Source organism: Pan troglodytes, chromosome 5 (assembly GCF_028858775.2).
Source record: "Pan troglodytes isolate AG18354 chromosome 5, NHGRI_mPanTro3-v2.0_pri, whole genome shotgun sequence".
Classification (NCBI taxonomy): Eukaryota; Metazoa; Chordata; class Mammalia; order Primates; family Hominidae; genus Pan; species Pan troglodytes.
In genome coordinates this window covers 171,791,277-171,806,427 of record NC_072403.2, presented here as the reverse complement: position 1 = coordinate 171,806,427, position 15,151 = coordinate 171,791,277, and the positions used below count along the sequence as shown (strand labels likewise).

Below are 15,151 nucleotides of genomic sequence, written 5' to 3'. Positions count from 1 at the left end.
TGTTTAAACCACTATGATATACTCACCTTTTCTAGTTGACACCAAAACTGGTACAATCTCTTTGTCAAAATGGCCAGCTTTCTGTGCATTCTCTGTCCTGTTCTGGGACAGAACTGCAACCTTGTCCTGATCTTCTCTACTCACTTGCCATTTTTTGGCTACATTTTCAGCTGGGAAAGGAGAAAAACAGCAAAAAACTAACATTTTCATGAACTGGCATTTGATAGCTCAAGTCGTCCACATTTGACCAAGCACTGACTGACCACACATGCTAGCAGGCTCATGGTGGCCTGTGCAATGCTGTGTGGGGTGGCCCTGCCTGCCACTGGCAGTTGGTTTGGAAATGTTGCAGTGACTCTCAGGAGTCATACTTCTCTCCTTCCCTTTCTATATAATTGTAAACTTACAGAAATTTCCTTCACCCAGAGTCACCATTTATATTTTCCCTCCATTTGCTTTAATATTTTCTTTCTGAACCATCTGAGAGAAAGTTGGAGATACAATGCCTTCTTACTCTTAAATTTTAATTTCAGTGTATACTTCCCCAAAACAAGGCCACTTTCTTACATAAGCACAGTTATAAAACTCAAGAAATTGGGCCAAGTGTGGCGGCTCACACCTGTAATCCCAGCATTTTGGGAGGCCGAGGTGGGAGGATCACTTGAGCCCAGGAGTTTGAGACCAGCCTGGGCACAGCGAGACCCTGTCTCCATTAAAAATAAATTTAGCCGGGCATGGTGTGTGTGCCATGTAGCTAGTAGTCCTAGCTGCTTGGGAGGCTGAGGCAGAAGGATCACTTGAGCCTAGGAGTTCAAGGCCGCAGTGAGCCATGATTGTGCCTCTGCACTCCAGCCTGGGTGACCCTGTCTCACAAAACAAAACAAAAATCAGGAAATTTAACATGAATCAAACACTATTATCTAATCCTCGGTCCACATTCAAATTTCACCTATATTCCAGTAATGTCCTTCTAGCTCCTTTATTTGAGCCAATAAAGAAGCATGCATTGTACAACTATCAATCTCTCTAGTTTGCTTTTGTCTGTAACAGTTCTTCAGACTATGCTTCTTAAGCTTGATATTTTTGAAGAACATGGGCCAGTTCTTTTGTTAAGGGTCATCAATTTTGATTTGTCTGATGTTTCCTCAGAATTAGATTAAGATTCTGCCAAAAGGCAGGTATACCACTGAATGATAGTATGATTTTTCTCAGTGAGTCTTATTAGGACACAAATGACAATCAGTTTATCCCAGGTGATGTTATCTTTGATCACTTGGTTAAAATGGTTTGGTATTCACCAGGTTGCTAGCTTTTAAAGGTACCATTTTTTCATTTATAAGTAATCAATAATTTATCAGAGGTTCTTTTTGGATTATCAAAATATCTTCTTCTCCATCATATTTTCACCCACTAGTTTTAGCATTCATTCATGACTTTCTAACTCCAACATTCCTTCTATTGGTAAGATATTAATTGGCATTTTACCATAAAGAAAACCTTTTCCTTTTCTCCCATTTATTCAGTTATTTATATCAGGATGGACTCATACATTTTCATTTTATTGAATAAGTTATAACTCATTACTCTCATTACTTACTTTGATGCTGAAATTTTTCAATACTTGGGCAGTTATAACCCATTACTATCATTACTTATTTGCACGCTGAAATTGTTCAAAATTTGGGCAGTTACAACCCATTACTATCATTACTTATTTGCACACTGAAATTGTTCAAAATTTGGGCAGTTACAACCCATTACTATCATTACTGACTCTGATGCTCAAATTGTTCAAAATTCCACTACAGGAAAGTGGAAGCCCCGTAGGCTGCCTCCTGTGTACTTTCAACATGTCCCTGAGCATGTCCTTAATTTTTTAGCATTTTTTCCCTAGCCTTGGAAAGGGCCATTTCTCCAAACAACCTTAGTTCCTTTTAGTGGATAAATGTATTTAGAAGATCTGGGTGTCAGGACTGCTTGTTGTTACTGGTTTGTCATTGTTTCTAGGTCTGTTCAGTAGAAACTTCCATATGTATTATTTATAATTTTACATATACACACACACTCATGGTAACACCTTGAGTTCATACTGCATTTTGAGTTCTCCAAAATGCAACCTAACACCACAAGCTACATTCTTCTCCCTTTCCGTATTTGTAACTCTCTTCTACAAATGTGAGAATTGGCCAGGTTTGGTGGGTCACACCTGTAATCCCAGCACTTTGGGAGGCTGAGGTGGGAGGATCCCTTGAGCTCAGGAGTTTGAGGCCAGCCTGGGCAACATGGTGAAACCCCATTTCTACAAAAAATACAAAAAATTAGCCAGGCATGGTGGTGAGTACCTGTGGTCCCAGCTACTCAGGAGGCTGAGGTGGGGGTTGCAGTGAGCCAAGATTGAGCCACTGCACTCCAATCTGGGTGCCAGAGTGAGACCCGTCTCCACAAAAAAAAAAAAAAAAAAAAAAAAGTTATTGCTTTGCTTTCTATGTCTTGTCTTTACTTATCAAGCTGTTTTTCTTTTTTTTTTTTTTTTTTTTGTTGGATGATGTCTCACTATGTTGACCAGGCTGGAGTGCAGCAGCTACTAACAGGCAAAATCAACCATAGTATACTATACAACCTCAAACTGCTGGCCTCAAGTGATCCTCCCACCACAGCCTCCCTAGTAGCTGGGACTATAGGCACCTGCCACTGCACCCTGTAAAAGCTATTCTCTTATATATACTTCTAGAAGCTTTACATTTTTTGCTTTTATTTTTAAATCCATGATTTATCTCAAATTAGCTTTTATATAGGGTGTGAGGTAGGGATCTAGGTTCATCTTTCCCATGTGAGTAATCTGTTGTTCCAGCACCATTTGTTGAAAAGACTTTAATTTCTCCATTTCATTCCATTGATGCCTTTGTTGAAAACGAGCATAAGTCTGGGTCTATTTCTGAACTCTGTTCTCTTTCTCTGTCCTTATGCCAAAACCACATTGTCTTGTTTACAACAGCTTTATAGGTAATGTTAAAATCAGAGCATGTAAGTGCTATTTTCTGACTTCAAAATTGTTTTGGCTATTCTGAGTGCTTTGCATTTTATACAGTATTTATTTACACTATTTATTTATTTATTTATTTAGAGATGGAGTTTCATTCTTGTTGCCCAGGCTGGAGTGCAATGGTGCAATATCTCAGCTTACTGCAACCTCCGCGTCTTAGGTTCAAGCAAGTCTCCTCCCTTGGCCTCCAGAGTAGCTGGGACTACAGGCGCCTGCTGCAACACCTGGCTAATTTTTTGTAGTTTTAGTAGAGATGGGGTTTCACCGTGTTAGCCAGGATGGTCTCAATCTCCTGACCTCATGATCCGCCCGCCTCGGCCTCCCAAAGTGCTAGGATTACAGGCGTGAGCCACCGCGCCCGGCTGGAAGCTATTCTTTTGTTGTTGTTGTTGTTGTGTCACTATGTTACCCAGACTGGAATGCAGTAGATACTCACAGGTGCAATCATAGTAGACTATGATAGCATTGCCCAGGCTAGACTCAAACTCTTGGACTCAAGCAATCTCCTGCCTCAGCTCTTGAGTAGGTGGGACTACAGGCACATACCACCATGCCTGGCTCCTTTAGTATTTCTTGTAGTGTAGGTGTGCAGGCAATTCATTTTCCTTCATCTAAAAATGGCTCTTCACTTTCACTCTTGTTTTTTTTTTTTTCCTTTTTTTTTTTTTTTTTTGAGACAGAGTCTCACTCTGTTGCCCAGACTGGAGTGCAGTGGCATGATCTTTTTTTAACTTTTTGCTACAATTTGCTAAGGTGTAATTTTTCCCTTGTCCATCTTGGTCTTTGAACTTCTTTTCACACCAAATGTGGAAATTTTCTTCAGTTTTTTTCTGCCCCATTCTCTTTCTTCCTTATGTATGAGATTCCTATTCCATGCATGCTAGTCCTATTTATTTTGTCCTGCAGACCACCAAGGCTCTGTTCATTTATATTTTATTTTTTTGAGACGGAGTTTCATTCTTGTTGCTCAGGCTGGAGTGCAATGGCGTGATCTCAGCTCAGCGCAACCTCCGCCTCCCAGGTTCAAGCGATTCTCCTGCCTCAGCCTCCCGAGTAGCTGGGATTACAGGCATGCGCCACCAGCCTGGCTAATTTTGTATTTTTAGTAGAGATGGAGTTTCTCCATGTTGGTCATGTGGGTCTCAAACTCCCGACCTCAGGTGATCTGCCTGCGTTGGCCTCCCAAAGTGCTGGGATTACAGGCATGAGCCACCACACCTGGCCTATTTTTTAATTTAATTTAATTTAATTTTTTGAGACAGAGTTTTGTTTGTTACCCAGGCTGGAGCGCAATGGTGTGATCTCAGCTTGCTGCAACCTCCACCTCCTGGGTTCAAGCTATTCTTCTGCCTCAGCCTCCCAAGTAGTTGGGATTACAGGCATGGGCCACCACATCCAGCTCATTTTTGTATTTTTAGTAGAGACAGAGTTTCCCCATGTTGGCCAGGCTGGTCTTGAACTTCTGACCTCAGATGATCTACCCGGCTTGGCCTCCCAAAGTGCTGGGATTACAAGCATGAGCTACCGTGCCTGGCCTGTTCATTTATTCTTCATTATTTTTCTCTGTGTTCTTCAGGTTGTGTATATGATCTATCTTCAAACTTCCTGACCCTTTTTCTTCTGTCTCCAAGATGCTGTTAAGGCCATTCAGAATTTTTTTTTCTTTTTTTTTAGAGATGAGGTCTAACTATGTTGCTCAGCCTAGTCTCAAACCCCCAGCCTCAAGTGATCCTCCCACCTCAGCCTCCCAAGGTGCTGGGATTACAGGTGTGAGCCACCATGCCCGGCCCCATCCCAGTGAATTCTTAATTTCAGATTGTGTACTTTGCAAGTTCTAGAATTTCTATTTGGTTCTTGTTTATATTTTTTCCTTTTACTCCTGAGATGTCCACATCTATTCCTCTATGAAGATTGTATTTTCCTTTGTATCTTTAAACATATGTAAAATAGAGCCTTTAAGATCCTCATCTGATAATTCTAGTATTGCAGGGTCTGTTGACTGTTGTGGTTTTTTTCCACCCTGGTTGTAAGCTATATTTTCCTAATTCTTTGTGTATCTAGAAAGTTCTCATTGCATGCTGAACATTATAGTTGCTACATAACTGGACATAGAGATTTTATTATCTTTAGAGAATATATTGAGTTTTGTTTCCACAAGCAGTCAAAATACTGGCAAATCACCTTGATCCTTTTGAGGCTTGTTTTTAAGCTTATTAGTTTGGGTCTAGAGTAGCTTTTACTCTATGGCTTTGGCCCTACCCCTAAACTGTGGTCTTTCTGAGATGTCAATGGAGTGTCCAAGGGGTTCAGTAAGGTTTCCACTCGCTTGTCCAGAACTTTTATCTCCTAGTAATCTATAAAATCTCCAGTTCATCTCTCCCTTGCAGCTCTTTTCTACTAGGCCTTGTAAGCTGTTATCTACAAGCTTAGTATTTGATCAAAGACTTAAGGGGAGCCTTTTGCAGATTTCTGGAGCTCTTTTTTTCTTCTCCCCCTTATTCTGCCCCACAAACTCCAGCCATCTCAGAAGCCCCAAATTCTCTGCTTCTTCAGATCACTGAGACCACTGTTTCCAGCTTAGGCTCTGCCTCTCCATAACACAGTTTGGGAAGTGCCCCGGGTAGAGACAGTGACAGTGGGGTTTTCCCTTCTCTCAAGGATCTCAGTCTTACATGAGTATTAGTCAAAACCTGACATATATAAAACAGTGGCTTTATATATTTTCACAAGTTTTATGCTTGTTTATAGTAGGAAATCTAATCTTTGTCAATTACTCCATCGTGACCTGAGCCTTTTTTCTTTTTCTTTTTTTCTAAAGAAGAGCAATTTATTTTCTTACAGTTCTGGAGGCTGGAAGAGTACAATTCAATCCACAGTACACCTTGGAAAGGGCTCGGGATCTGAATTTTTAATGACCACCTCTAGTTATGGTTGAGGCAGTTGGTCACACAGTGTCTTCCATTGTCTGCCTGTGTTTTTATAGCCTTCTCTGTTGTGGCTCTAAGTCGAGAAGTGGTCAAGATGCCTTGAGCTTCTCATTGCTTCCCATATCCCTAAGCCCTTCCTTCCTTCCTAGCATTCATGCACACAGTTCCCTCTTGGAATCTTGTACTTTTCCCCATTACCTTTTTCACATATTTATGTGTTACATAAAACCAGAGCCATTGCTGCATGCATTTGAGCAAGGTGCTTAACTTCTCAGGGTTTGATTCTTTAACTCTAAAATGTCTATTCTGTTTCCTAAGTTTTACATGTATACTAAAGACAAGAGTGCTTTTGATTTCCCAGTTGCTTTGCATTAAACTTAGACCACAGGACCCTTCAGCATGAATGACCAATAACCCAATTGTGTAGTACAAAAAGTACAGCTAGGTACCAAAAAAACAACTGGTTTATCTCTGTTACTACCTCTGCCACACAAGCACTATTTGTGGGCCCTGTTTCTTCATTTGGTAAAATGAGGGGTTGATCCAGAAGAACTCTGAGGTACTTCCCACTTCTAACATTCTCTGATAATCAAGAGTTCACAAAGAAGAGAATACTTACTTCACTTCAGTTAATCAAAGAAGAGATATAAAAATCCTTAAGACAGTCTCTGGCCATAAGGACGAAAGCACCTAAGAAGCAGATTATTATATGGTCTTTTTAACCTTTTTAAAGCTAATACAGTTTCAGCCATGTCTGCCTTACCTGTAATACCCATATGACAGTTGTGAAATGCATCTGTAAGACCATCACAGAGTATACTGTCAGTCAGTGGCATCTCACCTATCTTTACTCCTGTTCTCAAGTAAGCCAAGTGAGGAGCCTAGAAGTCAGAAATAAAAATGGATTTAGGCTTAGTTGCAATTAGTCTTCTCCCCAGAATACAACTCAAAATTATCTAGTATTTCCTAAGTCTTCATCTAGGCCCCTTTGCAGCCCTTCTCCCCAGTTCTAGGTCCTCAGCCAGGCCAAGGTCTAAAGACCCCTGGAATTAGCAGACTTCATCTTTCCTATTGTTGGGAACCATTACTCTCCTACCTACCCATTTTCAATTCTCCCTTAAACCTACCCATTCTGTGTCCTGTTTCCTTAAGAATTCCATTTATTCTTTCCATCGAGGCAATTAATTATCTGTTAAATGAAGAAATCTTCTAAGGGCTTAAGTAAAGCTAACAATGTGTTACCTATTTCAATGGATGACATAATGTCTACAGTGAGAATAATCAGGCTAACTAAATGATGGGGAGGGATTTCTGAGTAGCGGCCAGTCTTAACTCTCACCAACTCAACAGCAGGTATATTAGAATGGAAAGAGTCATTGATTGGACTTAGAGTCGGAAGAGTTGTATTTGAATGCTGGCTCTGGTCCTCAGTTTCCTTACCTGTAAACTGGGAATGATATCATCTACCCTATATGGGGCTGTTGTGAACACATGTACAAAAGCACCTGGTAAAGTACTACACAGATGTCAGTGTCATCCCATCAAAATCACTCCGATTATTTTTGTTACCTTTAGCCTGCCTCCTCCTGAACCTCAGCAATGGCTGGGCTGAATCAGCTTCTATCTAGGGAATCTGCACCTCAGCCCCTGAGCTGCATCAGCAGGAAGCAGGGGATATAGTTTTTCTTTCAACCACTATGCCAATTTGAGGTATGGAACTTGGTGAAACAAATCATGCCTGGCAAACCTACTGGAGAAGGGCACCACTTGGTGGTCCTCTTTTACATGTTCTATACCCTGAAAAGGTCAAAAAGTCTGGTCCCCAGGATCTCCTTGTCATGTGCAGGAAGGTAAGTGGCAACATCTGTTTTTTGCCTTTTACTCACAATGGGAAAGAAATTTAAAACCAAGGACATCAAGCAACTAATATGAATTTAATTCAGAAAATATTACATGCTTCATTAATAGTTTAGAAAAAGTATATTCGGTTCCAATCACACTGGTTGATAAACTTCTTATCAACCCGGATCTCCCACCCAAACTGAAGAATACTTCACATTCAAGTAGGGATCAAGGTTGTCATTTCTGTGTATTTGTTCACTGTTTGGTTCCAGCTCTGCTATGCATCTGTTTACTCTGTTCTGGCATAGACATGAGTTTCTCAGTGTGAGGTCAGTGAAAGCCACCTCATCAGAGAGGCCTTACCTTGCTCATATTTTCCATGCCTCCTGCAACCACAATGCTGGAGTCTCCTATCCCTATTGACTGGACTGCAAGGCACACAGCTTTTAGGCCTGACCCACAGATCATCTGGCAGCTCCATGCTGGAACAGAGTAGGGAATTCCTGCACCCACACTGGCTTGTCTAACAGGATTCTGCCCACAGCCTAGAAAGAGGAACACAGAGGACTCTTAGCAATCAAGGAGAAAGACAAAATGTCACAGTGAAAGTGTGTGGAAAATTGCCAGTTGGGTTACCTGCCACTTCTGAAAGCCTACAGGTCAAGTAAGTGCCCCCTGGAGGCAAAAAGGCCTGTATACACTCTCCACCTGTCACAGTCTAGCCCTTGAATATATACTGCCTTGTGCTGCTCTGTAGGTATTTCATAGATGTAAGCTTTCTCCTCCATAAAGAAGTCATTAATACATTAAGAAAGAAGTGTCATCCTCATCTTTTGATATGGCTTAAATAGCCGGGTGCGGTGGCTCATGCCTGTAATCCCAGCACTTTGGGAGGCCAAGGAGGGCAGATCACCTGAGGTCGGGAGTTTGAGACCAGCCTGACCAACATGGAGAAACTCCGTCTGTACTAAAAATACAAAATTAGCTAGGCGTGGTGGCGCATGAGTGTAATCCTAGTTACTAGGGAGGCTGAGGCAGGAGAATTGCTTGAACCTGGGAAGCGGAGGTTGCGGTGAGCTGAGATCACACCATTACACTCCAGCCTGGGCAACAAGGGCGAAACTCCGTCTCAAAAAAAAAAGGGGGGGGGGGGGCTTAAATAAGCATCATCAAACCTATGTCTAATAAACACAGGATATAACCTAGGCATTATCAGTGTTTCTAACTAGGGCCATTTGCTCCCAAGATCATGGCTTAAGACACTTGAGAAGAAAAAGAGTTACTTAAAAAGGAAAACCTTTGATAATAAGCAGTTCTGTTCTTGCTTAGTATTCATTACACTATGCTTAAATGGTTATATAACAAAATATATACAAACTCAGAATTCACAAATACCTTTTTTTCTCATTCTGAGTACTGAAACACAAATATCTTTTCATAATTCAACTATGGGACTTCCTTTAGTTGGGAAGAAATACATAATTTACTTAAAGTAGCACAGAAGAGAATGGAGTTAAAAGTTTCAAATATTCTCAATCGCCATTGTCTGTTATCAGAGTCAATGGTAAATGTTTATAAAGTGGTTACTCTATTCCCAGTTTCAGATATACTCAAACCTACCACCCTTCCTTGGTGAGTTTGTGGGGAAGAACTAGCAAATAAGTCGCTGATAAAAACTTAGAGATTATATTCATCACAATGTTATCAATCTGGGATTAGGCTGGAAACTAAAAACGGGTAAGGTTACTTGAGACTGAAAACATATGCAGGATCATATACATATTAAAAAGACAGGCCCAGTGCGGTGCCTCAGGCTGTGAGCAGTGGCTCACACCTGTAATCCCAGCACTTTGGGAGGCCGGCGGGGGGGGTGCGCATTACTTGAGGTCAGGAGTTTGAGACCAGCCTGGACAATACGGTGAAACCCCCCCTCTCTACTAAAAATACAAAAATTAGCTGGGCATGGTGGTGCACGCCTGTAATCCCAGCTACTCAGGAGGCTGAGGCAGGAGAATTGCTTGAACCTGAGAGACAGAGGTTGCAGTGAGCCGAGATTGTACGGCTGCACTCCACCAGCCTGGGCGACAGAGTGAGACTCCATCTCAAAAAAAAGAAAAAGAAGAAATGAGGTACAGGGCTGGGCATGGTGGCTCATGCCTGTAATCCCAGCACTTTGGGAGGCCGAGGCGGGTGGATAACTTGAGGTCAGAAGTTCGAGACCAGCCTGGCCAACATGTTGAAACCCCATCTCTACTAAAAATACAAAAATTAGCTGGGCACAGTGGCAGGCACCTGTAATCCCAGTCACTTGGGAGGCTGAGGCAGAAGAATCACTGGAACCCGGGAGGCAGAGGTTGCAGTGAGCCAAGATTGTGTCACTGCACTCCAGCCTGGGCAACAGAGTGGGACTCCATCTCAAAAAAAAAAAAAGAAAAAGAAAAAGAAAGAAATGAGGTGCTAACACAATTAATAATGCTAGCATTTAGCATACTACGAGCTTCATGAGAATGAGAATTTCTATCTGATATGAACATTGCTTATCTCCAGCTGCTAAAATGGTGCCTGGCACAAACTAGGTGCTCAATAAACATTTGTTACATGATTGTAGAAGGTATCTGGCTCAAGGAATAGGACAGATCTAAGTTCAAGTGCTAGCTCCACTTCAAACTGTGACCCTGGTAAGTCATTTAACCTCTTAAACTCTCATTTATTCATTTGTAAAATGAAGATAATAGGATATAACAGACTTCTGAGGAAGATTAAATGAGGTAATGAAAGGAAAGCATTTAGCACAGTGCTTTAAAAGCCTTAAACTTAGTAGACATGCACCGGTAGTCCCAGCTAGCTCAGAAGTTCAAGGGCATGGTGCACCATGATTGTGCCTGTGAACAGCCATTGCACTCACGCCTAGGCAACAGACAGACTCCACTTCTACAAAAAAATTTTAAAAATTAGCCAGGTGTGGTGGCCTGCTCCTGTAATCCCAGCTACTCCAGAGGCTGAGGTGGGAGGATACCGTAGAGCCCAGGAGTTTGAGGTTATAGTGGGCTACGATTGATTACACCACTGCATTCCAGCCTGGACGACAGAGTAAGACCCTGTCTCTTTAAATAATAATAATAATTAATTAATTAATTAATTACGAGTGTTCAAACCCAAAGAATCAGAAGATGGGGGCACTCTCAGGACTCAGCTATATTCCTCTAGGGAGTGATATGCCCCATTTGCAAGGGGCATGATGTGGCACCTATTTTCCAAGCTCAGAACTGAGCCCTAAGAGGGCAGGGAACTTACCTGTATTGTTGGAACCATACTCCCAGCACTAAGCACAGTATGGGGCACATAGGAGGAACTGAATACATTTTTGTTGAATGAGTGACACTTTGAGGTAGTAAGGAGGAGCAGGCATACTTTCCTATGCATCAGGCTGGCCCTACTGCTTCTTCTTCTTTTTTTTTTTTAAAAGGAGTCTCACTCTGTTGCCCAGGCTGAATGGAGTGCAGTGGCACAATCTCAGCTCACTGCAAGCTCCGCCTCCCGGGTTCACGCCATTCTCCTGTCTCAGCCTCCCAAGTAGCTGGGAATACAGGCGCCCGCCACCACACCCGGCTAATTTTTTGTATTTTTAGTAGAAACGGGGTTTCACCGTGTCAGCCAGGATGGTCTTGATCTCCTGACCTCATGATCCGCCCACCTCGGCCTCCCAAAGTGCTGGGATTACAGGCGTGAGCCACCGGGCCCGGCCGGCCCTGCTTTGTAAGAATGAAAAGGCAGTGGGCCGCCTGTAGTCCCAGCTACTCGGGAGGCTGAGGCAGGAGAATGGCGTGAAACCGGGAGACGGAGCTTGCAGTGAGCCGAGATCACGCCACTGCACTCCAGCCTGGGCCACAGAGAGAGACTCCGTCTCAAAAAAAAAAAAAAAAAAAAAGGAAAAGAAAAGGCAGTGTAGGTAGTGTAGGTCAGTGGTCTAAGTTCATTCACAAAAAGCATATTAATGAAGCTAAGTCTTTTTGTTTGTTTAGAGAAGGGGTCTCACTCTGTCACCCATGACGGAGTGCAGTGACACAATCACTGCAGTCTCAAACTCCTGGGCTCAAGTGATCCTCCCACCTCAGCCTCTCCAGTAGCTGGGAGGCACAGGCCATCATACCTGGCTATTTTATTTTTTGTAGAGACGGGGTCTTGCTTTGTTACCCAGGCTAGTCTCAAACTTCTGGACTCAAGTGATCCTTCCTCCTCCACCTCCCAAAGTGCTGGGATTACAGGCGGGAGCCACCCTGCCTGGCCAAGAAGCTGAGTCTCAAGCTAGATAGAAGCTACTGACAGGGCTGGAAGAAGGGGGCCAACAGGAGGAATCATAACAGAGGGAACTCTGAGCAAAAGCAAGGAGGCAAGAACTTGAGTGAGTGAGAGAGTGTGTGAGTGTGTGTGAGAGAGTGTGTGTGTGTGTGTTTATGGGCTGTTTCTAATAAGCCTGACTTCTCCTGGAATCACTGAGAATTACCTGCTGCCAAAACATGTCCAAAGATGACCTCAGACACATCTTCCGGAGCCACAGTGGCCCTCTTCAAGACTTCTTTGATGACAGTGGAGCCCAGGTCCTGGACAGGAACAGCAGCTAAGGCACCACTGAAGGAACCTACAATAGAAAGGCGGAGAGCGTGGACATCACAAGCCTGCGGGTAATACAGAAACCACCTACGAGCAGGGGGGCCTCATGACCCTGTTTGGCAAGGCCACGCGAGGAGGCAGTGCCCTCTCCTCCCACACGTTCCTACACCTGCTGGTCTGAGCAAAGGTCAAGGTGGGTGCCACAACTCGCAGCAGCCGAGGGCTGGACAGGCGACCTCCAGAACGGCCTAGGGACGCCGCTGTAGCCCTTCTATTCCCCAAATCCGAAGGACTGGATGCGACCCCATGCTTCCCAAACAAAAGGAACCGGCGGGTCAAGGGCGTTGAAAACCATGCGGCACGAAGGAGACGAAGTCACGACTTCTAGCCATTGTGTGACAGCCCGACCCCAGCCCAAAGCCGGGCTCAGACCACCTAGCAGTTCCGCCCCTGCCGCAGGCATTACCGATGGCGCCTCCCGGAGCCGGCCAATCAGGGGTCCCGGAGGAGAACACCTCCCTACGCCAACCAATGGGAGAGGCAGGCCACGCGATGGCTCTATCCCGGGAGCCAATCCAAGCACGAGGGACGGAGTGCGCACATCGGGAGAGGAGAGGGTGGGGCTGTAGCACCAGGTCAGGGAACGCGGGAGGCGCAGGGTTCCAGGGATCCCGCGGGTCCTCGCGGCTTGGCCTGACCGGCTTCCTCCACATACGCCCCTCTCCTACACAAGTCCGGCCCTCGGCGCTCCTGCCGAAGCAGCAGGCGCCTCGGACTCTGCGCGGCTCCCGCCGGCCACTCACCTATGATGGTCCGCGCCGCCGAGACGATGACCACGGGATCTGAGCCTGCATTCATCTTGCTTCTCCTGCCGCCGTCTGCCCTGCGCTGCCTGCAAGCTAGGCAAAGCTCGTCCTCGCAGCCCACAGGCCTGCGGCGGGCGGGACCTGAGGTAGCCCCGCCCCTCGCTCTCCACCTCCCCGCGCACCACCTCCCCGCGCATCCCACTGTGCGCAGGCGCAAGGCCGGAGCAGGGGCGGGCGGAGGCGCGCGGGGCGCGGGGCGCGGGGCGCGGGGCGCGGGGCGCGGGGCGCGGGGCGCGGGGCGCGGGGCGCGGGGCGCGGGGCGCAAGTGAGGCCGGGGTCTGGGCCTGCGGGCAGAACCGCGGACCCCGGACGCATTTACAGAGCGCCTGAAACCCCAGTGTTTCTGGACACCCCAGTGTTGGAGTTCCCCGACTTGACGTTTTGGGCTTTTTTTTTTTTTTAATCTTAGGGTTTCTCGAAACAGTAAAGACTGGGGGGTGACAAAGACTTATCTCTCGTTCAGCTCAGGACTGGAATCCCACGGGCGAGAATCTCGAGTGCGAGCCCGGCCCGCGGCGGGTCTCAGCACAGCTCTGATGGGTCCTTTTGCTCTCGGCGGCTTCGGGAGGTCCTATGCGTTTCGCCTGGCGCCAGTCATTCGCTCGCGTGAGGGGCTTGCTAGGAGCGTCTCGGTGCGAGCCCCCTGCCTTCTAAGATCAACTCTGGCTGTGAACGGGTGAGGACGCCGGGAGCGTCTTAGCGTCACAAAAGTTCCTTTGGTTGACGTTTGGACAGTGAAAGGAGCATGTAACAAGTGGGATCAGTTTTGTTTAAAACCCTTTCTGACTTCCCAGCCTCTTACTGGGCAAAGTTCATAATTTTTCTCAGCTTTCTACGGTTTCCAGGCAAGCTTATGAGGGGCTACCATTACAGCAACTTGTTGGGAACACCTGGATAGTGGAACAAGAAAGCTTTGTCACAAAGTCATGAAGGGGAAAACTGTTGACGGACCTGGAGAATCTTCCTGAAGAACTTTAAAGTTGATTGAAAGAATCATTAAATCCTGGAAACCTACATTAAGACTTTGCAGAGATATGCGGATGGGTCAGATAAATCAGAGAAGATAAAGAGTGTAGGCCCCAGAGGCGGGGCAATAGAGAAGGAAAAAAATTGCATAACAGTGCAATTTCAGGAGAAATCTTTAGGGTCTGGAATAGTGGTGAAATCAGCCGTCTACTCTGCTAAGAACTCAGCAGCACACTTAAGTCTCTTCTTTTCAGTTGTCTTCAATGTGTTTCCTGTCCCCTAACATATCTGAGTCCAAGGAATTCAAGGAATGCCTCCCGTGGCTTTTGCTCTATTCTATCCCATTTTCTCCTTACTCCCTGGCCACTTCTGAGTCTTTGTGGGCTTACTCTCACATCCCCTTAACATATTCCCCAAGGCTCCTACTTTGCACCAGCTCCCTGGGTAATACCAGTCATTCCTACGGCATCAATCACCACCTGTATACTGACAAGTCTGAAATCCTTACATCTAACCTCGTCTTCTAAGCTGACTGACCCTCTTCATTTAAATTCTTACAAGCACATCAGGTCGGGCACCTTGGCTCACACCTGTAATCCCAGCACTTTGGGAGGCCGAGGAGGGCGGATCATTTGAGGTCAGCAGTTTGAGACCAGCCTGGCCAACATGGTGATATCCCGTTTCTACCATAAAATAGAAAAATTAGCCGGGCGTGGTGCCGTGCGCCTGTAATCCCAGCTACTGGGGAGGCTGACATGGGAAAATCGCTTGAACCTAGGAGGCAGAGGTTTCAATGAGCCGAGATCACACCACTGCACTCCAGCCTGAGCGACAGAGAGAAACTGTCTCGAATAAATAAAATTTCCTGTAAGCACATCAAATTTGACATATTGAAA

General features: G+C 45.2%; 2 protein-coding genes across 2 annotated transcripts in view; one reads left to right on the top strand and one right to left on the bottom strand.

The window, feature by feature from the left end:
- The window catches only part of ACAT2 (acetyl-CoA acetyltransferase 2), a 17,054-nt gene extending 3,688 nt beyond the window's left edge, over nt 1-13,366 (bottom strand). Inside the window, exons 1-5 of the mRNA XM_009452331.4 lie at nt 13,227-13,366; nt 12,317-12,451; nt 8,176-8,357; nt 6,734-6,851; nt 27-170 (exon numbers count right to left, since the gene is read on the bottom strand). Of these exons, the coding sequence (XP_009450606.1) occupies nt 27-170; nt 6,734-6,851; nt 8,176-8,357; nt 12,317-12,451; nt 13,227-13,281 (634 nt within the window). The 5' untranslated portion in view covers nt 13,282-13,366. The remainder of the gene's footprint in view (nt 1-26; nt 171-6,733; nt 6,852-8,175; nt 8,358-12,316; nt 12,452-13,226) is intronic.
- LOC134810387 (uncharacterized) lies at nt 12,808-15,151 on the top strand. The gene is made up of 2 exons (XM_063813636.1): nt 12,808-13,375; nt 13,753-15,151. Exon 1 carries the CDS (start codon nt 12,892-12,894, stop codon nt 13,267-13,269), a length of 378 nt encoding a protein of 125 aa, XP_063669706.1. The 5' UTR covers nt 12,808-12,891; the 3' UTR covers nt 13,270-13,375; nt 13,753-15,151.

Coding starts and splice junctions, on each gene's coding strand:
- LOC134810387 (XM_063813636.1), top strand. CDS start 12,892: ATGGCGCCTCCCGGAGCCGGCCAATCAGGGGTCCCGGAGGAGAACACC.